Source organism: Phoenix dactylifera, chromosome 17 (assembly GCF_009389715.1).
Source record: "Phoenix dactylifera cultivar Barhee BC4 chromosome 17, palm_55x_up_171113_PBpolish2nd_filt_p, whole genome shotgun sequence".
NCBI lineage: Eukaryota > Viridiplantae > Streptophyta > Magnoliopsida > Arecales > Arecaceae > Phoenix > Phoenix dactylifera.
The window spans coordinates 10,507,422-10,534,353 of NC_052408.1; the positions used below are offsets into that span (position 1 = coordinate 10,507,422).

General features: G+C 36.6%; 1 protein-coding gene across 8 annotated transcripts in view; it reads right to left on the reverse strand.

Moving 5' to 3' along the window:
- Positions 1-251: 251 nt before the first annotated feature.
- The window catches only part of LOC103711840 (tuberculostearic acid methyltransferase UfaA1-like), a 36,986-nt gene continuing 10,305 nt past the window's right edge, over positions 252-26,932 (reverse strand). For 4 of the 8 annotated variants that reach the window (XM_008798133.4, XM_017843983.3, XM_039114983.1 and 1 more), the window contains 19 exons: positions 12,758-12,905; positions 11,047-11,170; positions 10,739-10,919; positions 8,622-8,650; positions 8,307-8,455; positions 7,143-7,245; positions 6,898-6,993; positions 6,766-6,818; positions 6,535-6,658; positions 6,335-6,397; positions 6,170-6,229; positions 5,921-6,082; positions 5,560-5,633; positions 5,387-5,480; positions 3,078-3,214; positions 2,882-2,962; positions 2,318-2,423; positions 703-804; positions 252-617 (listed from right to left, as the gene is read on the reverse strand). In XM_008798133.4, the coding sequence (XP_008796355.1) occupies positions 733-804; positions 2,318-2,423; positions 2,882-2,962; positions 3,078-3,214; positions 5,387-5,480; positions 5,560-5,633; positions 5,921-6,082; positions 6,170-6,229; positions 6,335-6,397; positions 6,535-6,658; positions 6,766-6,818; positions 6,898-6,993; positions 7,143-7,245; positions 8,307-8,455; positions 8,622-8,650; positions 10,739-10,919; positions 11,047-11,170; positions 12,758-12,905 (1,856 nt within the window). In that variant the 3' untranslated portion in view covers positions 252-617; positions 703-732. The remainder of the gene's footprint in view (positions 618-702; positions 805-2,317; positions 2,424-2,881; positions 2,963-3,077; positions 3,215-5,386; positions 5,481-5,559; positions 5,634-5,920; positions 6,083-6,169; positions 6,230-6,334; positions 6,398-6,534; positions 6,659-6,765; positions 6,819-6,897; positions 6,994-7,142; positions 7,246-8,306; positions 8,456-8,621; positions 8,651-10,738; positions 10,920-11,046; positions 11,171-12,757; positions 12,906-26,932) is intronic. The other 4 variants (XM_039114984.1, XM_026806491.2, XR_003386598.2 and 1 more) reach the window with 3 other exon arrangements.

Genomic DNA, 26,932 nt, shown 5'->3' on the forward strand with positions numbered 1-26,932 from the left:
TGGTATTGTTTTACATTCTATATCAGAAAAATAATTACCAAACCTACGATTTATTTTTACCATCTTACCAAGTATAGTAATTTAACATGAGATTTATTTTTTCCCATACCAAAGTATCCCCAAATAAATTGGCCCTAAAATGGAAAGAGATGCACCCAAACAAACACGAGATGTGCACAGGGGTATCCATCCATGCATGCACTTGTGTGGCAATCTTGGAGGGAGGCCTTTGAAGTCTAAATGCAGAGTAGTTTGGAAATCGGAAACATTACAATATCATCGCATTTTAAGAATTTATTGACAACCAACGTGGGGCTAGCGTGTCAAATATTCATTCTCCATGTGCATTAATGTGGAGCCACTGCATATTTTTCCCTTTTAAACAATTGAATTTTAGATTATTCCAGTTGGGAAGTAAAAGAGAGTTTAAAGGTTTGAATTTTAACAAATACCCTTCCACAATGTTATATGCTTCTTCGTCCATGTTGTTAATCCAAGGGCCTATGATCGCTGAACCTCAGTTTCCTCCGGAGCTGCATTAGCTTATTACCAAGCAGTGAACCTAATGAACTGACGCCGGGGGGGGAGGCGATCTCACGACCAAATACTTGCATTCGCTATAAACAATCAGAAAGGAAAGTCCTTTAAGCTTGATTTGATCATCGAATCTAAGTCGGAAGCTAAAAGAAAATTGACCCTTACCGGTCAGGACGAAGGAGATCAGCGGACAAATCAGCAGGCTGATGGAACACCATCGTACGGGTTACTGAAAGCTGTCGAGTTACCAGGACGGGAAAATACCATCTGCAGCATTAAATGATAGAAATAATTATTGCACCAATCCTTGCCATAACCAGAAGATCAACATAGTGATTTAAATGCTGAAAAATCAAACAGGAAAACCTAGCTGGCATATCAAAAGAAATGAAGTGAAACAAATGAATTTGTTAGATACAAAATGGACCAAGTATGGCATTTTTTTTTTGTGACCAAGTAATGCACCAGCCTAAACTCGTGGAACCAAAAAATGCTCTATCAGCTAGCAAGCCACACCCAAGGATTGGTGGAGTTCATGGGGGTCAACGTGCACAGTGGGATAACAGCAATAAAAATCACCAATTTCCTCATGACATTTGACAGGCTAAGGGTGCAGAACCTTATAAACCATACCCAAGTATCAATATGAAATCATTTTTCATTTGCCTATAGCTGAAATTTATTAATCATAAAAATCCGAACAAGCTTGTAATGCTTTCTTGGGCTAGCATTCTACTCGTTAACCATACCCAACAAGGCCTAAACAAATTATAAAGGCAAATATTCAGGGCTTAAATATAGGAAACTGTCTTGCCATGTCTTGATGTTGCATCAAGACTTGCATGCAGGGTCATTTGTTCCATATTGTTAGGTTGATCTTAGGAGGGGTAATGATGATCGGGTTATCAGTCATTTCAACTCTGGGTTCGAGATAGTGCGAGGAGAAATAGCAAGTAGCTGGAGATTTTAAGTTGATCAGAAATACAGGGGTAGCATAGAACCCTTTTAGTGTAATATAACGTAGCAGCTAGTGATTTTCTTCAAGTATTTTATTTGTACAAAAGGGCATGCAAAAGTTTTTTAATACTCCTAATAGAAAATGTCTCTTCACGAGTATTCATAAATCCATTGCAATCAAAAACTAGTCGGGGTGATATTGCCAGCCATATAATTATTGACATTTTATAACTGCATCCTATTTTGAACTTAGACTATGTTTTGTTGGAGAACAAAAAGGAATACTTTTGAATCAGGCACTCATTTGAGCGTATGGGTAGACCACTTTTTAAAAAGGACAGAATGGGCATTTCAGAAAATTCAGCACGCTGTAATTCTTTACTTTGTCTCCTAACCCATTTATTCTACTTAACCTAGAAAAAACTTACTCCAATAACAAGGTGGAATAATTTATTCCAATTTAACCATCCTTCATCCACTCCAACTTATTCCAACTTAACCAAGCCAATCTGGATTATTCTACAACCAAATTCCGCCTTAGTCTAACCATGGGCCATGGCAGATAACTAATTCAAAAAGATTTTCTCAACACTCTTGCAAAGATAGCCCTTGCAGGAATATATCATTGCTGCTAGTCATGAGGTACTGGGAGGTTTCTGGTAGGGGCACACTGAAGGCATGCTTAAGCTGCATCTTACCAACAAACTTAATGATAACAATCATGAGAGATATGTTTTTTTTAAAAAAAAAAAAAATCTTGTTAGTGATATCCTAAAACCTTGAAAAGAACATCAAAAATAAGTATGCTAGTTCAGATATATACCTGATAGTTTCCAAGTGTACGTGATCTAAAACCAGCTGCACAATATATGAAATAATATTCCCATGTGCGTATGAACTTCTCATCAAATCCCAAGGCAAGAATTTTACTGAAAACCAAAGATATAATGCCAAATTATCACATATATGCTTTTTATATCATTGCATGCTACAGTAATAAAGAAATCCTTGTATTAATATGGCATACATGCCGTTACAGTCACACTCTATTTATATCATCATGTCAAGCCAATTATTGAAGACCTCCTAAGAATTCAGACTCAGTCCACATTAGGAAATCATTTTTTAGCATTTTATAAAATGATTGGAATCAGCCACAGAAAACCAGTTGGAATCTCAAACTGAAGAATCTATTAGAAAATTAACGGCTTGTTATGGCCTATAGGTAAAAGCTATGCACACTATACAAGTTCCTCCATTGATACTCCCGCATTTAACATAGACATGCATGCTAGTTGACTGCTGTCTTTTATGACTCAACCACAACAAATGCATAATGCAGATCGACAAAATGATTGTGATATATGCAAAAAGAGATGGGGTATACCATTTATTTTGCATGAAGTTATTCCTCCAGTATCTCAATGTTTGATCATAATGGATGCCAATATTTTCCAAGTGCTCTACACTGCATTATATGAGAAAACTATCATGAACTTCCAAAAGAGCAAGAATTTAATGATATGAATGTAAATTCAAAATTTATACATGTAAAATATAATAGAAATGAGATTATTTTTTACCAAAATCTCGATGCGGCAGCCATAGCAGAAGTTATTCTACTCAAAGAAGGAAGGCATCCTCCAGGAAAAATGTATTCCCTTATGAAGTCAGAGCTTCTCCTGTATTCATCATACCGTTCGTCTGGGATGGAGATGAACTGAATGATAACCAACATTCAACCATCTTAAACACACTGAGAAGCAAACCATCACAGACACTACCATGCATTATAGTGCTTTATTAAAAGTGACAGAACATAACTTGAAAAGATAATTCATGAGAAATGAAAACCACAATAAATTGCTCTAAAACTGGCTTTGCCTACAAAATTACAATGCTCTGCAAGTATGATCTAGTTTTATGATTTAACCAGCATTCAATTTAAAAATGGTAAAAACAAACACCGTTCACTTGTTAGAGGGTATAATTGCCCTCAAAATCAAGAGACCTAACTCAGGACAAGAAATTTTATTAGCAGAAAATGCACATTCGAAATTCAGATCAGACATATGCAGGGCCAAGTAGGCAAGCCTCCCGCATATCAATGGCCAATAAAATAGCATCTTTTATGCAGAAAATTTTGACAATATAGATTGTGTTCGGTATTGTTTCAGCGACCAATGTCAGCATAACCATAAGCGTAATCTACAGTGCTTATACTGACGATATTAAATAATCTATGATACTTAATGATTATAAAATTTAAAAGATGTCAATTATACAACATAAGTTAAGATAAGAGGGTTGCAGTCCATGTAAGCATATATGCTTTGTTAAATAAACTTCCATCCCTATTTTTAATTGATGTCATTTCCACTGCTTAACCCTTATTTTTAATTGATAAAATATCCATACTGTTTTTAGAATGATTGATCTTCTTGCATGATGTCAACCGTTGGATCGCGCCCTGCACAGATCTCAAAGCACTCCGAACTCCATTCATCCACCTGTACAAATCTCAAAGCAGCTATTGCGCAATCCAGCGGTGGTTCGCATGAAGGTGAACCCTTTCGTGCGAAAGATACAACCGCTGTCCTAAAGCATTTTTGCTATATGAATTTGGGCTAGATATGGCTGCAAATTCAAGGGCAACGATGCAATAGAACTAATGATAGAGTTGCAATAGCTAGGTTGATTTGGTATGTGTCAGGGCTTGAAATAAAGATTATTTTCTTGTAAAGTAGCATGGTATAGTTTCCTTAACCATGGGATGTCGTGGGCTGATGATCAGAAATTAGACAACATAAAGAAAAGATCATGAAAAGCTTTTATTTAGAGATAAGAATCCGAAAATTTCACTTAGTACTAGAAATTATCAACTTATGTTGAGGATTTCTCCAGAGAGTGCTGCGGCCAATAGGACATTAAAAAGGAAAATATGTGGTCTGGAAGAACTAAAAAGTGTTTTGAAGTAAGGAATATGGCAAAACAGCTGAAGGGTCCTAATGAAGTAAATATAATCAGCAGGGAAACTGAAGCATATTGGCTCACTGGAGAGGCATATGAACATAAAAGCTCAGTGATGAGAGTAGTTGTTTCCTCATGATCAGATGCCACGTGCTCTAAATGACAAACTCATAACTATGCAATATGTTGTTTGGTTCAATATAAGTGACAGTAACATAAAGCTTACTGTGTGTATTACAATTTTTATAGAGCAAGACATCACAATAAAGCGTCAAAGAATTAGTCTTGTGCCCAGTGTACGTTCAAAAGTACATAATTTCATGAGAATTTGAATCTCAAATAAACATAATTAATAAAACAAATGACACACACATGATTAAATTAAGATAATGCTTGATGTTGAGAGACATTTAAATGTCAAATATGTTGTCTTATTGCAATGTTTTTGCCAGTGAATATACTGAAAACATTCCCCAACAATAGAATAAGCCAAACTTTTCCGTGCCAAACTATTAAAAGCAGAAGTTCCAAGAATTTGTGGCCACGAGATGTCTGTATGCACATTGTACAAACCACATAACCTGTCCAACATTCTCCATGATTTTGCACTAATGGACTGCACAACACTGTCTGACATTGGAAAAGGAAATGAAAGGGACACCGAAAGCCATCCCAAAATGGAAAGATAAACTATAGCAGTTGGTACTTTAGCTATCTACATGTGTAAAATTGCCATATTCTGCAACTGATCTGTACGAACATCGCAAGTTGAAAAATTATAATAATATAAAGCTATTATATGAATATCTTGATCTTTTATTAAAATATAAGAAAAGTCCAATAACATAAAAAGTAATTAGATTATTCTAACTTATGCAAGAAAGTTTGCCGCAACTAAGTCTATAAACTGATAAATGTTCACCTGTAAGACAAATAAGCCATCTTCAGCCAGAAGTGATTCACAACAGCCAAAAAACTCTTCCATGTATTCATGACCAACTCCTTCAATCATCTCACTGCAATACAGTTTTGTTAATATATTATTCTATATTTCTATAGCTACATGCATACAAAAAAAATGGCAGCAATCAGTACCAAGATATAATCCTGTCGTATTTTCGGTAACATGGTAGTTGGCGGTAATCACACAGCAGGAAAGTAATACGGTCCTGAAAGTAAATTTCCTTAACAAGGCATAGCACCATATTCTAAACATATAATCTATAAGTTAAAATTCTCGAAATAAAAACGACAACAAAGTGTATAGTTTCTCTTTGCCACTATGTTACTATGAAGCATTTTCATTCTGATACTAAATGCAAAATTTAACTGCTAGGTTTATTCAAAAACCACTTTTGAACTTAGGAAGCAAACCCCATTACTGCAGCCTAAATTCCAGAAGAAAGGGATTTTATGTGATTTTATTTTTCAAATCAATGATCCATGGAAATAAAACCTCCAAACAAGCCTCTTTTGCTCTTCTTTTGGCAAACTTAAGTTGTTCTTCAGACAACGTGATTCCTGTATACTTGCAACCAGTTTGCTTCACGACTTCTATTGCCAGACTCCCCCAACCACAACCAATCTCAAGAATTTCATGCTTGGCCTCGATTCGAGCCTTGATGATTTAAAATTAGAATAATGTTAGAAGGGCATGCAGAAAGATGGATAGATATGCAAAAAATTAAGACTAAGTGGAGAATACCTTTTCAATCAAAAGAGAGATTTTGTGTAACTGAGCAACTTTTAAGTCTTCATTTTCCATCTAGCGAATGATTTAGTGCAGAAAGATTAAATTATAATCATGGCAATTAGAAATTATAGTAAATGGTTATGAATTGTTAATTCAGGTTAAGGAAAAGCTATGTACCTTAAAAATTGCACCAGAGTATGTCATTGTCTCATCCAAAAATAGAGAGAAGAATTCATTACTCTATATACACAGAAAAGCGAATTTGTCAAATCATGTATCAAAGAACAAGAAAGTAGAAGAGAAGATAACTCGAAAGGATAATGATGCAACAAACAGAAAATTAAATTCATTTTAAAAATGACAATTTAAAAACTGACCAGATCATAATGATGAGAGATGTTCTTGGGAGCTTGGGCTACAGTATTTTGCCTTGAAATGTGGCGTAAAAAGTATCTAGCAGATTGAAGACCAGCTGTAAAAAGTATAGGTGTCCACCAGCCCCTACGCAAGTTGCCGAGTTAGAAAAATCAAGGAAAATAAAAGAGTAAATATTAGGAATCTGTATCTGTATATAATGATTGCAATAAACAGAAACTGCATAGAAAAACCTTGTAGTTTTACTTTTGCTGGAAGAATTCTGATCCCTGTTAACAATTAGAATCTGCAGGAAGAAGTGAAATGCAGATTAAAGATAACTAACCAACTTCATTAATATTTCAGAATAAGAAATTTCTACTTACCATAAAAAGATTCAGGAGACCTTCTTGCTCATCAACAAAGGAAAAGTACCTATTTATATATGCATCTGCAAGGCCTAAATCAGCTTCTGTAGCAACCTGCAAAACAAATATCAATGCCAATATTATAAACGGCCATATTCTAAACATCATATGTCATATATATAGAAGCTGCTAACTAATGCCCCACGAACCAATACATAGAAGATTATATAAAGTAAGGCCAAATTAAAAGAGAAGAACTGGACCTTCCAGTAGAACAGGGGATCATGAATTTTCAGAATAGATTTTATACAACTTTTCTTGTTGGTTCCTTCAAAAACAAAAATAGTGCCACCTTCTTCTAGCAATCTGCAATAATCGCATGCCAAATTATCTGTATTGTACAAATTCATTTGTGCAGATGAGTTTCATAGGGTGGGACGAAAATGAAAACACCAAGTACAAATGAAATTAGTACATTTTACACAATATCAGTTAATTGTTGATACTTCAAACAATAAAGGTAGCAGCATCAAGTTCAAATGATTGCCTGGAAAGGTTGATAAAGTTTATTAACTCAGCAGCAATTCTGTGAAGAAAAAAAAAGTGCAAAAAGACTATAAAGAAACTGATCCAAATGATTCAGAGCTCACTCAGTCAACTGAGAAGTTCAACAAACTCTTGAAATAAGCGTTGACCAAGGCGGACCAAAGAAATGGACATACCAGAGTCATTTGTAACTAAATCTAGGAAATTCTCATATCTGAGGAAGATAAAAATACTGCATCTTATAACTCTTTTTAGATTATCTGTCAGTTAGATATTTTCCAAAAGTTAACAAGTATCATCCAAAGCAAACATTATTTTAGCTATTTCCGATGTGGCTCAATTCCCCTGTTTATGTTCTGCAATATATTTTTAACATCTAATTTAATTTCTATAATTTATAGAATTGTAGAAGAGAATCTAATGAGTAGCAGAAAGGTATACATACATTCAGTTTTCCAGTTAAAAATATCCAACTCTCTCAATTCAACAACCATAGTCATTCAAGATCTGGCACTCAACAGTGAAATTTTAAAGGATGCGCTTTTTGGTTGCTTTTTCATGATTGGATCATTTACATGTTATAAATGGCAAGTTAGACATTGTTTTGGATAATGTTCTACAATTTCTCATTAACATCACCAGTTCAACCTGTCAATTGGAAGTTTTTGCAACAAGACACTAGAATGACATGAATAAGCTTCTGCAGATTTACATAGTGCTATCATGATTAAAATGAAAGAAAGATCCAGAGACTTCTGAATCATAAAACCAGTCACACTTGCCAAACTATACGTATAAGCAGCAGTAAGAGAGCTACCTAGTCCACTATTACTTAAAAAACACAGAATCAGTTAAGCTACAGTAAGAATCCATAAACTTACGTTAAACAACCAGTTGAGATATATTTTTCAAGAAATCTAGTAACTATAAGTCGTGCTCCAGTTTCCACCAATGAAGGTACCATCTGTCTTGGGTTTCTCAAAAGAACACAGTCCATTCCAAGCACACTGTTGGCGGCAACTATTCCAGCCTGCAAAACATCCCAAGATTCATGCCGCATGCTGTGTTGTAGATCATTTTAGGTGTTTCAAGATAAACTATTATTAATGAGAATCTTGTAAAAGCAGTATTCTACTTTTATAAGTTATGTTTAGATATTTGCTGACATATATAAGCTCAAGAAGTTATAGTACTACCTTTAGTCCATCCTCATGGAACCCAAAACCTGAAAATAGTCAAAGAAAGGAATTTCTTTCATATCAGAGATGAAAAACTAACTGATATTTTTCAAATTAATTAAAATTGTATAGCAATTGAGCCCTGGTGCTACCGCTATTGATAAGGTGGAAGGCTCCTGTCGAGTCATTAGATATTTTATCTGATACAAGTATTACATAAGAAATGTGCCTATACCACGCAGTTTGATATTTTACTAGACAAATGCTTTTACGTGTAGGTTATCACCCGTCAAAAGTCTAGAAAAAATTGCACAGCACTACCAATTACCTTCAATCCAAAAACTGATTTTCATGTGACTAGTTGACCAAAGCTGATATTTACCAGAAATTCTACCATGTAATTTCTCAGTTTCCTACCGATCAAGTTGATATAAAGGCAACTTACTGTTACATGGGAACAAAATAATAAACATGTCTTTTTCTATAATCACATATCAAATGAAAATCTATGTCAGGCACATAAAATCACAGTTTATGTTGAAGGACATTATAGAATGATACAAGTTGACTTCAGTGGTGCAGAGAGGGCATGTGAGCAGTAAGCACAAAAGAGATATAACATAGCAACTGCAGGTAACCATAAGCTTCGTCATCTAGGTTTAACCAACTTCATGGATTAGCTTTTTGAATACTTCAAACCAGTAATTTCTATCATAGGTTACATCTATTGCACTGCAAAAACCCATTCTCACAGCTATTATCCCTGTTACTTTACATCTACTACTGCATATGCTCATATAACACCAATTGTTGGTGACATATCACAAGTTCAGCATTTGTGAATGCTTGGGCTAGGGGATGTTCCAAAGTTCGAGAGAAATCCAGTGATTTCACCAAGATATTGGGGAAAAAAACAGAAGACAAAAATTGGAAAGAAAAAAAGAAAAACATAATGTACATACATATAGATACACTTTTATATCATTTTGTGTTTCTAGTCATTTTCAGAGATATAAATCAAAATCAACTGTGCGGATCTTTAATTTCGGAGGCCAAAATGTGATATTGGAATTGTCAAATCTTTTAACAAAGATTTCACATTCAGTACATAGTCTAATTCATTTATATATGTTTACCAAAGATTTAACATTTGGTATATAGTCTAACTCATTTATGTATATATATGCATATGCATGTGCGTACACCAATACAAGCATAGAGAAGGCAATAACAACAAACAAAAGCAGCACCACCACCACCACTACCATGAGTGACGGAAATCATAGTCAGCATATAAGTTCAACCGTATGATGAATAAGTTGTGAACAATTCATGAACAGTTTACAACATTCAAGAATAATCTAATTATTCAAGGGTAATGTGAAGCACTATAAGCTAATTAAGATACATACATACATACATACATATATATATATATATATAAAGATTTTATTAAATAATAAAGAGAAAATTGTTACTAGCCATGCACTCATTACAAATATATTTAAACAATCAAAAATAGGAATTGCTCATAATATAATAAGAGAAAATTAGTATAAAGTGGGATGAAAAAAAAAGGACAGAAACTGGAAATGAATAACAATAACAAAATATAAAATTTCAAATATTTCAAATTTCCTGATAATGCAGAAAATCAGGTCACTATGTCACTTGTTGAACCGATTATAGGTAAGTCCATGATGCTCAGAAGAAAATCAGTGCGTTTCAAATTAGCATCTTATATTCTTATCAAATAATAGAAGCTTTATTTAATGTTATGGGAGACATTTTTGACAGTATTTTTGGTTTCAAGACATCTTCTTGACTCTTATCATTAAATAAATGACAATTTACTGCTCTCCAGCAGTCCTGTATCATCTACAAATCCCAGTATTTGTCATCATTTATCAATATGAATATGAATAATCTTAAGAGTTGCAACATCCAGTACTTGATTATAACATACTGTACAATCAGACACATGACTTGGTACTTACCTCTCCTTTGATGTTCCTCTGAAACAAGTAGCCTAGCTTTTATCATATTGACTTTGCAACAATTATTTAATGATTTTACAGAAGAAACATGGGTTGTTTCTATTCAATTGCTAAGAGAAAGTTAAAGTGTTCAATTACCCTGATATGCTCCACAAAACCAAATTCTTCTTTTTCCCTGAATTTTCCCTATCTCAAGAGAAGCTTTTGAGGCAGCAACTGATGGAATGGGATGGCTAGTGGACCATTTAAGCAAGGTATGTTTAGGAACAAAACGAGGATTTAGAGTCACAAGAAAAGGCAGATTGGTAGAACCAAGATTCTGCAATGTCGTCACAACAAGAAGAAGACTTCAAGTGAGAATAAAGAATCAAAGAGATTTCGCCAAATATTTTTTATTGTGAAACCAATGATATATGGCAAGATTTCCAGATAAATACGTTACCCACCTGAAGCACGTTGAGCCAATATGTAACACATACACCATTGTTTGTGGTCCCAAGAAAATTCCAGGCACTCCATGCTGATGGGTTTTGGGGCATCAGACTTTTGTCGTGGTGAAGATATATGTCACTGAGCCAAAATAAGAGTTTCACTGAACTATCAACTCATAATGTTTAAATATTAAGAAAAGTAGTAACTGGTTTTTGCAAAGCAGAAAGCAAAACTGTCTTCCAACCAATTATGCATGCCCAGCCTAACTCCTAACTAGAACAAATTCCCTCCAGGTTGAATATAATTTTATCATGTAACGTGTAGCTACATAAATGACTTTTGCCTGACTTTTGGCCCAGACTGCTGAACCCAACAACAAACCAAAAGTCCAAGGATTAAGTTCTGATGAACAAACCAAATTCAAGTAGGAGTGTGCAGTTTCCAATATTTTTTGAAGTACTTGCTTTTAAAATTTCAGCTGTATTTTGACAACTTTTGTTAGACAAGAAAGGTTTTTTTATGATCAAGACAAATGCATAAGAAGGTTCTAAACAACTTTCATTAATCTTATGGTCCTCAATTTTAGTTTTCAAGAACTAAAAACAATCTTTCATAGATCGACCAGGCTGAACACTGATTATGTTGTCACAATTAGGTGAAACAAAGACGATAAAGAGAAATATGTATAATGAACAACCTTGCCACAGAAGAAATAGATCAGGCGAGATGATGGCTAACAACAAAGACATAATCTATCATTTCTAGTAAATTTGACAACCTCTTTGCATATGCGAGAATTCCACAAAAAGGGATAGAAAGAATCACTATGGGACACTTAAAACATTTGGAATACAACTCAGGAGGCACCTGTATCCTAACGATGACAGAGTAAAAGCACAATTTATTTTCTAAAGTCCAAGTACCAATCTAATTAAAGACATTTCATTGCTTTTCAGAGCTGAAGAGTTTTTGTACAAAAAAAAACTCTCTGAAAATTCAGATTGGTGGATTACTCATCAGATGGCCTTATTGCTCGGTTGGTAAGAGTTGCTCTAACTGTTGGTCAAAATGTTCAAGAAAGGAAATATTTTGGTCATATAACAAAAGCAATACTTCCACAAAAGAATTTCATATATCATTGATAGTTATTCTCCTGCACACCCTAAAGTCTAATCAAAATACTGGTAGCACATCCTAAAGCAAATTTTTGGCTTTGATCAACATGAGTGGTTGCCCTGAGGTTGAACAAGTTACATGCGATATCTAACATGAGGAACACAAAAAATATTACCATACCTTAGATATAATGTACCCAGAATGAGCTATGAATTGGTCCATAATGCTATAACCTAAAAATGATTGGAAGAAAAGTTCCAAACACCTTTTATATATACTATACTGTAGAATGCAAACTCCAGAGCGCATTGATGGGGCTCAGCTAAGACGGTTAATGGTTACAGAACATGCCAGGCACATGCCAAACACTAGTATGTTATGAATGCTCTATATGTTTATTCTAGCCATTTCAATGCTTGTTGTACAATACATTAATTTTTCCAGTATTTATATTAGATTACTTGGCATTAGTACGATATAGCACTATATTCAACTACAAGCAAGCATGCTGTTGGGCTATGATTCCATAGTTTATTAAAAGTGGCATCAGTTGTATAACACAAGATCAGGAGAAATCTAAGCACTGACAGGAAAAAGCAATTAGCTTACCTGTATACGTACTGATAAGCGCCAAGTAGCCTTGATTCCTCATATGTTGCTTGTGTCCCTAAAATTTTCAAAGCATCTGGTGCATGTGTGCTAATTATGCATCCATCATATGTTTCCTCTGACTGGTCTTCTCCTACTACATGGCAACCTGCTCCACATTGACTATTTCAGCAGAAGGTAATCCCAGCTCGGTCATCAAACAGGAACTTGGTGTTTGCATTATAATGATTATGCTTTATGGTGGCCTTCTCATACACTTATCAGTATCATTGCATTAACCAAATAATTGCAAAAGAAAAGTTAGTCATGTTACTGTAACATGACCTAAATAACACAAGCATGAAGCATTAAGTATATTTTTATTACCAATACTGGGTTTTCTAATTAGATTAATATTAATAACATAATTTTCAAGGGCTTTTGTTGTGAGAATATGCCACCATTTTGGACCACCACTGAGGGAGTATCACTAATGAATTGCAAGTTAGGTGACAATTAGACATGTTACATATTACATTTGCAAACACTGCAAGTGAACTGCAAGCATCCAAAACAACAGTTTGGACGCCTGTAACTGCAATTGCAAGTTCCATTTGAAATGCAAACCTAAACCTAGTACTTGGAACTACAAGCAAAATTGGCCACAGTTCCAATTATAAGATTTGTTGCAATTGGAAGCAACCCTTAAATGAGTCCCCTCGCCAATATCCATACCATTGAAATTAATATTGTATAATTTAATGTGTTAAATACATTAATTATTTTAATAAATATATTACAAATATAAGTTATTATTATAATCATACATGAATATTATAATATCAAATAAAAATTATAATATTATATTAGAATTATTATTATTAGTATCTTAACATTATAACTATTATTGTTATGACCATAATATACTAATTTAATTAGTATTGTTGCTATCACAATGATTCTTATTATATAATATAATAATCATAATTATATAATAAATTCTATTATATAATAATTATTATTTAGTATAATAACACATATTCTAAATATATACTTATGAACACAATAAAACATCTAACTATTATAATGTGATTTTTTTATATTATATAAATATCATTATAATTATTATAAAAATAGTCCATTAGTAACTAAACAATAATACTGCTTTTCTATTAAAATTATTAAAGTAATATTATAATTATTTATACTATAATTGAAAGAGTATATCGCAATAATAATTCTTTTTATGATGTTATAATAATCATTTAGTACTAAACTATTATTATTAGAATCATAATATACCTATTTAATTATTATAATGAGGATTCTTATTATAATGCACATATAATATAATAAGAAAGTTTATTATTATAATAAAAAATGGTTTCTATTGTATAATATTTATTAGTTATTATAGTTATACATATTATAAATATATATTTATGATTACAATAATATACCTAATTATTATAATTCAAATTATCTTATAGTGATGTAATTACTATAGTAATTATTGTCATAATAGTCCAACAATTACTTAATAATGTTTTTATTGTAATTATAATAATATGATAATTATTATATTATAAGAGTAAAAATAAACAGTTCATTGTTTCTAAAGGCAAGCTTACTAGATTATTTGCAAGGTTATCATATCTCTTTCAGAATCATAAAACCAAACAGCAATAATTTTTGCAACTATAGTTCCAATTGCAGCATTTTGGATTGCAGCTTGTATTTGAATTGCATGCTCTTGAATTATAGGCAAACAAGCAGCCCTTAAGTTCTTTTCACAGGGCATCCACTCACAACTTGCAACACCAGCTTAAATGATTGCATCATTGTGGTTTTTCATTTGTTTTCTTGTTAAAAATCTTTGACCTTAAAATTCATAGGTCTGATGTAATACTTTTTTATGTATAGTCATCAACACCAAAATGTACCACAGAGAAAATTAAGAATGCACTGAATGTAGCTTTTCTAAGCCAATCAGCAAGATACATATAATCACATCATATTCACATGCAAAGTGAAAAAGAATAAATTTCTAATTGTTTATGAAGAAATTTTTGTTTTTAGAACTTTGAAGATATTGCAGTCTTGATAAAACTCATATACCGTTAAAAATGTAGTAAATTCTAATAAGAAATAAGACCAATATGCATAGGGATCTATATGTATTCGGATATAAAGAAATGGCAATGACAGTGATCAAGGCCTTCAAATGGGCATTAGGTTTATATTTCTTTTATTGCAATTAGTTAATCAGTTAATAACAATAGTTTGGAATATATAGGAAAGTTGTAATTGTAAGCATTAAATGGAGTTTAGGGTCAAAAAGTGTCCCATCCCAACTAGAAAATAAGTTCAGCTGCAGTCAAGGTATAGAAAAGGGATGAGACTTCTGACTTTTTTTTTTTTTTTGAAAAAGGTGCTTGGTAAATTGCCATGTCTTGCTTGTAAGATAGTGTTGGCCCTCAAGGATTCACCCTATGTTCATCTTTGACCATGAAATCTTATTTGTATGATAGTTGAACCAAACTCTCCTCATCTTAAATAAGCCTACATAAAACAGTGGGTTTTTTTCTTCTTATTATCTTACAACTAATGGCATATCTAGATCAAAAATACAACATTAAGGGCTAGGATCAAGTTAACAGAAATAAAATTACTTGGCTCCCACATTAAAGCTTATATTCAAGACTGATAGCATGCAGTTTCCCCTACACATATGCAAGAAAAGGACTTGCATCCAGACATTCTTCATATTTGTGCTCTTATGCACAAAGCTGACATGTTATATACCATACCAGACGATCTCCAGACCACCAAGCATCCTACATCACAAGTGTTCTTAGAAATGAATTTATGAGTGTAAGAATCATATCCTAGAAAAAAAATGTTTCCCTCGCTCCTCATGTGAGTGACCAATATTACTGATTTGAGATTGATGGATCCATCCATGGACTGCCGAACCGCTCGGGTCGGTTCGGCCTCCATTTTCGGTTCCGGCTTTAAACTAGTTGGAACTGGTCCCAAACCGACTGGAACATACCGGAAAAGGTCCGAACAGAGTGCGAACTGGCCTGCAATTGGCCAGTTCCGCATGGAGTCAACCCGATTTTGAACCGGGCCCCTCCCTTTCCCTTTGTGTGCTACTATAATGTTGTTGGGAAGGCCCAAGAAAGCCTTCCCAACAACATCAATAAGCGGAGAACTAACGTTCCGCCTTTCTCTCTTCCCACCGGGTCAAAAATCACACTGATTCAACACTTCAAAAGAAATATTCAAGCCTAAATAAGGTGTGATTCCTCTTCCTTATCTCATTCCCTCATTTTTTGGGGGCTTGAAAAAATAGTTCAAAAATTACAAAATAAAGAGAAATCATGCCAAAATTTTCGATTTTGTCTTGTAGATTTATGGATGATCTACACGATGACAAAACTTTTAATTTTCGGATTATACATAATTTTAAAAGATTAAAAATATATTTTTGGATTAAAAAATAAAAAATATAAAAATATAAAATCAGAAGCATATTTAGGGTCATGCTAGCCACTCTCCAGCATAATTTAGTGTCCATTCATTCATGTTTTGATACGATCATGCGCATAGTGGCCTAGGCCTAATTTTGAAAAAAATTGAGAATTAAGTAGCCTTAGATGCATGCCCAAGGGCCTAAAAAAATATATGTAGCATTCATTGTGGGGTTCTATATAGATATGAGCTGAAATAAATTTTTTTAAATATTAATATTTAAAAAAAATTTAAATTCGAAAAATAATTAAAATATATATAAGTAATACCAAAAATTATAAAAAATTAGTCGTATGTATTACATAATTTAGAAGTAATTTTTGGTATTGAACAGTCTCGCCTTCAGTCAATATGAACGATAGAATATTTTTGATATTGAATCTCGGTTGGTAGATCTTCATGTCCCCCTGAATCTTCAACAAAGATCGTTCAGCTATTGCAGCTGGGTCGATGTAGTCCGGGTAGCAGAACCAACAGAGGGCCAAGGAATCGAAGAACCGTCGGTTGTCCGAGCACTCTCTTTTCTTTGTCCAATTCCGTCTGACCAACCCGCGAAGGGTTGTGAGGCTGGACCAGGAAGCTCTTCCCCCTTAATGAGTCTCTCAAAAGCCACATCGAATCTCACCGCCAAGAGAGGAAGAAAGAAGAGGTGCTTTCAAGCCAGGGCTCGAACCTGCAGTCTTCAGGTCATGAGCCTGATGAGTCGACCAATTCCTCCGATCTCAACCTCCCCCCGGCTGCTGAGCCGGAGCCTGCCTCTTCTTCAGAGCTGTGGGAGAAAAATTATAAAAAATTAGTCGTATGTATTACATAATTTAGAAAAACATATTTTTCTGAATTTATGATATTTAAACATATTTTTAAATTTAAAAATTATTAAAAATATATATATATATAAATAATATTAAAAATTAATATTATGTATTAGATAAATTAGACGTATTTTCTGGCATAAAAAAATTATCTTCATCGTAAGTTAATTTTGCTATTTTTAAGAAATTGATAAACTGACATAGTTGATAAACCTATAGGAATGGAGCCATCAAGAAAAAAGAAGTCAGAGCGTGACATTGGTTGGGATCATAGACAAATGCTCTCGGGTCGGCACCATCGAAAGTACAACTGGTGCAACACAAAGTTTAGAAAAGGAGGGGTAACCAGGTTGAAGCATCACTTAGCTAGTAGTTATCCCGACGTATCTATGCGCCGAAAATGCTCATAGAAGGCTCGACAACTGATGAAAAAGCACTTCGTTGATTTCATAACAATAAAGGAGAGGATTTCCAAAAAGAAGGCAAAGGTGGACCACCGAGCGGCAGAGCCATCTTTCTATTACTCCAAAGAGTCAAAGAAGGCATCCACTCTAGATAACGAGGCACAAATTCAGGCTGCCATGCAGGCGAGTCTGGATGATCAGTGGCAGCAGGATAAGGTGGCCAGGCATAGGGCTCAATTTGGGCCTTCGTACTACGAGTCGGGCTCCAATTCTGTGAGGAGCAGAATAGATCCAGAGTTCGGAAGGACCTTCTCAGAAAAGAAGGCCATTAGCAGAGACGGTGGCTGTATTGCATCTATGCTGGAGGATTTTGGTAGCAAAAAAAAGTCATCTAGAGAGATTCCATCATGAGCAACAATCCATGATTTAGATCAACATACCTTCCCCCGCAGAGAATCGAAGCAGCAAAGGATTGACTCAATGCTGAAGAAGGATAGGTGACGAGCTATTGGATCCTGGTTTCACTTCAATCATATCCCAGCGAATGTGGCAGATAACACGTATTATAGGTCTACCATTTCTGCCATACAGATTGTCGGTCCCGGTGTAGATTTTTCAGGCCTAAAGAACATCTACGGTGAGCTTTTTGGTAGTAATAAGCTAGAGAAATAGATTGCCTCATACAAGAGCAAGTGGCCCACATATGGACTGACAGTGTTGTGATGGTTAGACCAGTCCTACCAGACGGAGCATTATCAACTTCATAACATATTGCAATGCGAAGACTTTTTTCCACAAGTCGGTTGATGCTTCTGATCAAGTGCACGGTGCCATGTACATCCTCAAATTGATGAAGGAGGTGATTGATCGGGTAGGAGAGGAGAATGTCGTACAGATCATCACTGATAATGGGCCACAATATAAGGTCGTCGGAGAGATCTTGATGGAGCAGTGACCACATTTTCTAGACCTCATATGCTGCACATTGTATCGACCTCATATTGATGGACATTGTGAAGATTCGTAGGGTGCAACAAACAGTGGAAACAGCCCAAACGATCACCACACATTTATAACCATACGTGGGTCTTTTTACTGATAAGGAGGTATGCAGAGAGAAATCTTGAGGCCAGAAGTCGCATGATTTGCTACCAACTACGTTGCACTTGATAGCCTTCTTGAGAAGAAAGCAGCCCTACGTCGAATGTTTATCAGCCCCGAGTGGTAGAAAAATAGATATGCGAGGGCCGATGCTAAAGGGAGCATAGTCAAAGATTTGGTGACGAGGCAGACATTCTAACAGCAGGCCACACGATAGTAAAGGCTATCAAACCATTGTATGAAATGCTTCGAGCCGTAAACAGCGAGAGATACCCCCAGATGGGCTTCCTGTATCACATGATGGAGAGGGCAAAGATTCAAATTATGGAGGCAGATCCAACATATGCCCACAAGTACATCAACATCATTAAGCGGCAGTGGGACTACTAAATACGTAGGGACTTGCATCAAGCAGATAAGCAAGAACATTGAAAGTTAGATGGCTCCTATACTTGTATAATTTTGCTAAGACAATAACGAACTCTATCTGCAGCATACTATATGAATCCTCGGTTTCAGTATACCGTAGCTGGAATCGATATAGATGACGAAATAATTTACAAGATGGAGCCTGATCCAGAAGTCGCGGCCCTACGTTTAGAAGGGATAAGTTAACTTAAGTGACATGTCTAAGTTAACTGGTATCTTCAATTATCAACATAGTAGAACATGGTTCTTTTTCATGGATCAAAATATTTAGAGAGAGCACCGACAACTTTGGAGTCTCGTAAATTTCAATAGTCGTAGGTAAGAAAATACCTATATTCATACTTTTCTTACGACAGCTGCTGAGAGTGGCCCGCTACCAGAATGTCTGCCTTGTCATAAGTCTTCGACTATGCTCCCTTCAGTGTCGACCCCCACATATCTATTTTTCTACCACTTAGAACTAACAAATCTGACATAGGGTTTTTTTTTCTCAAAAAGACTATCTAGTGCAACGTAGTTGGTAGCAAACCGTGTGACTCCTGGCCTCGAGATCTCTCTCTCTACATACCTCCTCATAAGTAAAAGGATTCACGTAGGATTATAAATATATCTGGTGATGGTTTGGACTGTCTTCACTGTCTTTTGCATCCTACGAATCTTCACAATGTCCATCAACATGAGGTCGATACAATGTGCAGCATATGAGGTCCAGAAAATATGTGGTCGCCGCTCCATCAAGATCTCTCCGACGACTTTATATTGTGGCTCATTATCATTGATAACCTGTACGACATTCTCCTCTCCTACCTGATAAATCATCTTTTCCATCAGTGTCACGACCCCCGCCCTGTTCCCGGTGGGCCGCCGTGACGGTCCTAGGGTGCGGGTAGGCATAAGGCCACCAGCCACCGCGTAGAACCCTACTACCTATCAATCATCAATAAATCTTAAAAAATTTGGCATTATATATGCACAAAATGATCACTTTTCCTATAGTGACCTGTCAGGATTATCTCAATACATACAGCACACTACCTGTCAGAGCAGCAATCACATAATCCGTCACATAATGAACCTGGACAATATATATCAATACATTATCTCAGGCATATAACTCATCTGTATAAAAATCTGGTTCCCATTCCATCCATGGACAAACCCATATCCACAACAGGATTTATGACTGTAACTATACACTAAATACAACAGAAGGTTTATAATACACCAAAAGGGGATAAACCTTTATCTACATTATACTATACTATACTATGGAGCGGCACAGCTAGTAGGCAATCTCTAACCCTGCTCTTCTCTATACAATACCTGCCCTGCAATCAAAAACACCAAACTGGGAAGTGAGTATATAAATACTCAGTGAGTGGAGTAGAGAGTACTATGCACATGAGACAAGATATAATCATGGCTCGAGGTGAAATCTCAAGAGCAATAACAAGATGAACATGATCTCAACATAGAGAATATGGAGTAAATCATCAATATCACCACAATCAATATCAACTCATCTGAAGCATATATGGAATAATCAAGTAAACATATATGCTACTCATGAATATGCTCAACAGATCATAATGCTGGAACATACAAATCAAGTGTCAATATGCTGAAATCATCACTAGACAGCTGTCGGGAGGTGGGTTTTACGCCCCAGGCGAACCAGCAACAACTCCCTACTGTCACATGCATATGCAGGATAAGACACCATATCGATAATGTAAATACTAGACAGCTGTCGGAAGGTGGGTTTTACGCCCCAGGCGAACCAGCAACAACTCCCTACTGTCACATGCATATGCAGGATAAAACACCACACTAATCATGTAAATGCCGGCCAGTATCCAGAACAGAAATTCATCTCACATCTACATACTAAACGGCACCTCGCGGAAATTCTACATCCGCGGAAAGCCATACTGCACCTCGCGGGGTCTTACTATGCCCGGCGGCAAGCAGAATATAAGTCGTAGGACCGGCCGATCCTACGCATAGGGCCGTGTCCCCCCTAGGAAGGGACTGGGCTCCGCCCACCCAGAAGGCTACTATGTGCACAAAGGCCGATGTTCAACCCCATCGACTATAGGCGTCCTGCAGATACTGCCAAGCCATGCATAAATGCCATAATGCACCCTCCCAATACTCTACTAAAAAGGAGCATAATCAAGACTGCCACTCACTCGGCCACGACCCAATTATAACTAACATCAGGGTTGGGAGTGAGGAATCACGGGAGTACAATGCAACTCAATATACCATAAGAAGGGCTCTACAAGTCTTTGAAATAGAGAAAATGAAATCAATTTACAAAAGAAGTTATTTCACAATTCGGAATCAATTTGGTTACTCATCAACCCCTCGTAATTCCTCTCAATGTTCCCTCAAATGCATGTACAAAATAATCAAGCATAGAGAATCAAGATTATAGAGGAATCTACTACAACAATTAATCAATAAGCTCAGGTGGAATCAAATCACACTTGGCAACATTCATGAAAATGAATAAGGAATGTGCTCATGGTGCAAAGTACAAGCTCCCACTCACCTGTCAATCCGGCACAGCCCTGATACGCCTCCAAAAATCTACAGCAGGCAGTGGGGAACTTCTTCCTCTTGTTCCCTAGCTTCTTGCCCAACTATGACATGCATTTACAATACATTTAGTCTTGTATCAAGAGCCATAATTTACGTGCCAATTATAATATAGGGAACTTTAATTGATTCAACTCCCTCATTCCCTAAATCTTTTCTTTTCTTTCTTCTTTTTCTTTTTAATAAATTAACTCACCATTTATGTGTATTAGGGACTCCTTTGCATGAGTACAAGGTCCCTTTTAGCTTGATCTAGGCTTAATACTCTATTATAGCATGAAATCCCTTATTTTCCACTCGGATGAACAGTAACTCGGACTGACAGCCGGTTACTTCATCCCGGGTTTGATCCACTTTTCAGACTCCAAATTTGATGAAATTTTTACCTAACATTCTACACTCATAGGGGATTCCAAAAAGGTAACATGCATCACCATCGGAGGCTGATTGACCCCCGAAATAATTTTCCAAAGTTGGGACTTCGACACAGTTTTTCCGTAGTGCCGGAAAAATTTGTCGAAATCCGATTCTTCCTCTTTTAACCACCTCTACAATCCTTATCCGACCCCTCTAGACTACATCCACCCTTTGTATAGCCTAATATCATCAAAAGACTAGATAGAGATGGATATTTACCCTTTTTTTTTTGGAAATCGAGGTCCTTGCGTAGAGAAGAAGGAGATCTACACTTTTCCCTTCAGCTGGCAGTGCAACCGGAATTTCTTTCCTCCTCAAATCCCCTTCCTCTTCTTCTTTCTTCTTCTTCTTCTTCTCTTTTTCTTTCTTTCTTTCCTCTCTGTTTCACGCCTGAGACTCCCCTCTCTGTCTCTCGGTTTCATTCCAAAAGCCAGCTCAAACCCTCCAATTAAATCACATCAAGGCACTATTCATCCTTTGTTTAATATTATTAAATTCCCATTTTACCTCTAACACTTCAACATATCTACCATTATGCCATTAACTTTTGATTCCTTCCCATTTTACCCTTACCACTTCAACGCATCTACAACTATGCCATTATCTTTTGATTCTTTCCAATTTTACCCCTTATATCAATTTTAAAGGACTATTCTATCCTTTTTTTATATATAAAAAAAAATATTTTGGGGTTATTACAATCAGTTTGAGGATGTACGTGGCATCGTACGACTAATCATAAGTATCAACCGACTTGTGAAAGAAAGTCTTCGTATCACAATATGTCATGAAGTTGATAATTAGGGTTGTTAACGAGCCAAGCCGAGCCGAGCCCGAGCCCCTCGGGCTCGGCTCGGTTGATAAAATTCCAGGCTCGGGCTCGATACCGAGCCCTGTATTGGGCTCGAGCCTACTTGGCACAGCCCGGCTCGAGCTTGAGCTCGTAAGGCTCGTTTGTCCAAGCCCGAGCCCGTCCCATCCCGATCCCGATCCCCATCGGCGGTTCATCGGAGGAGAGAACGAAGGAAAGAAAGAAAAAAAGAAAGAAAGAAAAGAAGAGGAGAAAGAAGGGGGCGGCCGCAAGCACTACCGGCACAGGCGTCGGCCGCGGGCTCGGCCGTGGGGGAGTGAAAGCTGGAGGGTAGGGCCGTAGGGGGAGCCTCGGCGCGGGAACGGCCGGATGGGGCGCGGGGGTTGGGGCGGCGACGCTTGTCGCCTCCCCCGCCGGGGGTGGCGGCATCGGGGGCGGAGAAGGGAGAGGAGGAGACGTAGGAAGGGTGCCCGGCCGGACATAATGCAGAACTTCTTGCGGAGGCGGCGGAGCTTCTCGGAGAGCTGGGATCGAGTGTACGGCATCGTCGTCGTCCTCGTCATCGTAGCCGTTGTCGGAGAGGAGGGCGGGGAGGGGGGCATCGGCTTTGGCTTGGGGCGAGGAGAACGGAGCCGTGGAGGCGGGGGTGGAGCCATGGAGGTGGGGTTGGGAAGATTCTGGAGAAACCGAGAAGGAGAAGAAAAGGAAAAGAAAGAGGAGGGAGGAATGGGTTAACGGGTTGGTTCGGGTTAACAGGTTGGGTCCGAACCTGAACCAATCCAATTTGATTTAAAGAAATTAAATGGATTTGGGTTAGCTCAGGTTGGGTCTGAACTAAATCTAACTGGGTTCAATCAGATTGGGATTTAAATTGATTAAGCTAAATAAAATTTAATTGGGTTGAGTCCAAGTTTAATTGGGACCCAATTAAATTGTTAATTGGATTGAGCCCTCATTTGAGCTCGTGAGCTGCTCAGGCTCGGATTTAAACAGGCCTCATTTTGGGCTCGGGCTTGGGCTCGTTTAACTAACGAGTCAAGCTCGAGCCGGGCTTTTACCGAGCCGGGCCCGAGCCAAGCTCGAGCAGCTCGACCCGTTGACAGCCCTATTGATAATGCTCCGTCTGGTAGGGCCGGTCCAACCATCACACATCATTGTCAGTCCATATACAGGCCACTTGCTTTTGTATGAGGCAATCTATTTCTCTAGCTCATTATTGCCAAGAAGCTCACCGTAAATGTCCTTCAGACTTGAAGGATCTACATCGGGACTGGCAGCTTGTGTGGCGAAAATGGCAGACCTATAGTACATATTATCTGCCACATTCGCTGGGATATGACTGAAGTGGAACCAGGATCTAATAGCTCGCCACATATCATTTTTCTTATCCTTCTTCAGCATTGAGTCCACCCTTTGCTGCTTCGAATATCTGCTAGAGAAGGCAAGTGGATCTAAATCATGGATTGCTGCTCCTGATGGAATCTCTCTAGATGACTTCTTTTTACTACTAAAATCCTCCGACATAGATGCAATACAGCCCCCGCCTCTGCTAATGACCTTTCTGACTGAGGTCCTCCTGATCACTGGATCTGCCCAATTGCTCGCAGAATTAGAATCCAACTCGTAGTACGAAGGCCCAAATCGAGCTTTATACTTGGCCACTTCATCTTGCTGCCATTGATCATTCAGGCTCACCTGCATGACAACCTGAATCTGTGCCTCATTATCTGGAGCGGACACCGGAGTAATAAGGTGGCTTTACCGCTCGGTAGTCCACCTACGTCTTCTTTTTGAAAATCCTCTCCTTCGCCACTCTACAAACCTATGGCATCGATTATCTCGAGACCTTTGATTAGCAAAGTATTTCTTCATCAATTGTCGAACCTTCTATGGGCATTTTCGGCACATAGATATGTTAAAATAACCACTAGCTAAGTGTTGCTTCAACCTAGTTACTCCTCCTTTCCTAAACTTTGTGTTGCACCAGTTGCACTTCCAATGGTGTCGACCCAAGAGCATTTGCCCATGATCCCAACCAATGTCACGCTTTGACTCCTTTTTTCTTGATGGCTTTATTCTTACAGATTTATCAACTACGTCAGTTTATCAATTCTTTAAAAATAGCAAAATTAACTTACGATAAAGATATTTTTTTTATGTCGGAAAATACATCTGATTTATCTAATATATAATACTAATTTTTAATATTATTTATTTATTTATATATTTTTTAATATTTTTAAATTTAAAAATATGTTTAAATATCGTAAATTCAGAAAAAATATATTTTCTACTTCAGAAAAAAAATTCAAAATTAGACCTAGGCCACTATGCGCATTATCGCATCAAAACATATATGAATGGATACTAAATTTTGCTAAAGAGTAGCTAGCATACCCCTAAATATGCTTCTGATTTTATATATTTTTTATTTTTTCTATTTTTAATCCAAAAATATATTTTAAATTTTTTAAATATATATATAATTCAAAATTTAAAAATTTTTATGTCATCATTTAGACCATCCATAGATCTGCAATATATAATAAAATCGAGCCGAAATCAAAAATTTTTGTATGATCTCTTCTTATTTTGCAATTTTTGAGCTATTCTTTCAAGCCAAAAAAATAAGAAAATGAGATAAAGGAGAGAAAATACATCTTATTTAGACTTAGATCTTCCTTTTGAAGTGTTGAATCGATGTGATTTTTGACCTGGTGGAAAAAGAGAAAGACGGAACCTTGGTTCCCCGCTTACTAATGTTGTTGGGAAAGCCTTCTCGGGCCTTCCCAACTACATCATAATATTACACAAAGAAAAAGGGAGGGGCCCGATTCAGAACCGGGTCAACTCATTACAAACCGATCGATTCGCACTGAGTTCGGATAGAACCGGCCGGTTCGCACTGGTAAGGCCTAGTTCGGACCTTGTTCGGCCGATTCTGGATCGGTTCGGTACTGGTTTCGCCCGGTTCGGTGCCGGAACTGAAAATGGAGGCTGAACCGATCCGATTTCGCACCATGTCGCTCGGTACGAGCCAAACCAAGCAGTTTGGCCCGGCTCGGCAGTCCATGCTCGTGACTATGCCGATGATTCAGATATCTATGAGAGGCATCGTCACTCGATCCGATTTTAGATATTAGCATGTATGTTGTAATTTAAATGTATATAATTGATTGTATTATTTTATAATTTTTACCTCACTACTTGATTTAAGGATATTTCATGTTGCTCCTTATAGCATGCAACATCTAACTATTCATTTTATGATATGTATCATTTTAAAACAATAAAATACATTATTTAGGTTAAACCAAGATTAGAAAACATCAATTTAGACTTAAAATTATTGAAAAAGTTCAAAAAAAGTGATTACCAATTAAATCAACTTGAAATATTCCACCAAAAAAAATTAGTCATGCCGGTACAGAATCGACACGCCCTACCGGTACGGGGTGTCGGTACGGTACCGAATTGGTACCAAATCAGCCGCCGACTGGTACAGGTCCCAGTACCGGTTCGGCGGACCTTGGATCCATCCTTTCTGCACATCCATTTGAAATGATACCTAACATCAAGGTTGACATCTTAAGACTTAATTGCCACTTACGACGTTCTTTAATTGCCACTTCTAAAGATTGGCAAAGAGTTAAACTCTTTCGAAGTTCGAACAATGAGTTTGACCTTCCATTTTGATATTAGGAGTGAGGTATTTGCTCTTTTTAGATACTGACCAAGGATGTACGTATTAAAATAACTTTACAAAAATATTATTTTTCTTATACCCCTAAGTTAATTAGGAGATTTGAAAGAGAATCATGTATATTAAAAGAATTGACAAATGATATTTAAATATGTAAATATATAATTTAGTCAAAATTATAGTTTATCCTATGCATCCCCATAACTCCCTCTTGCTGATTCAAATACTTGGATATACACTTGAATCCAATCCTCATATCCATATCCATGCAACACTACCTATACCACAACCATTGCTCTTAGCACTGGAAGTGTAAGAATCATATCCTAGAAAAAGCATTTCCTGCTCTCCTCATGTCGATTAACCAACTGTACTGAC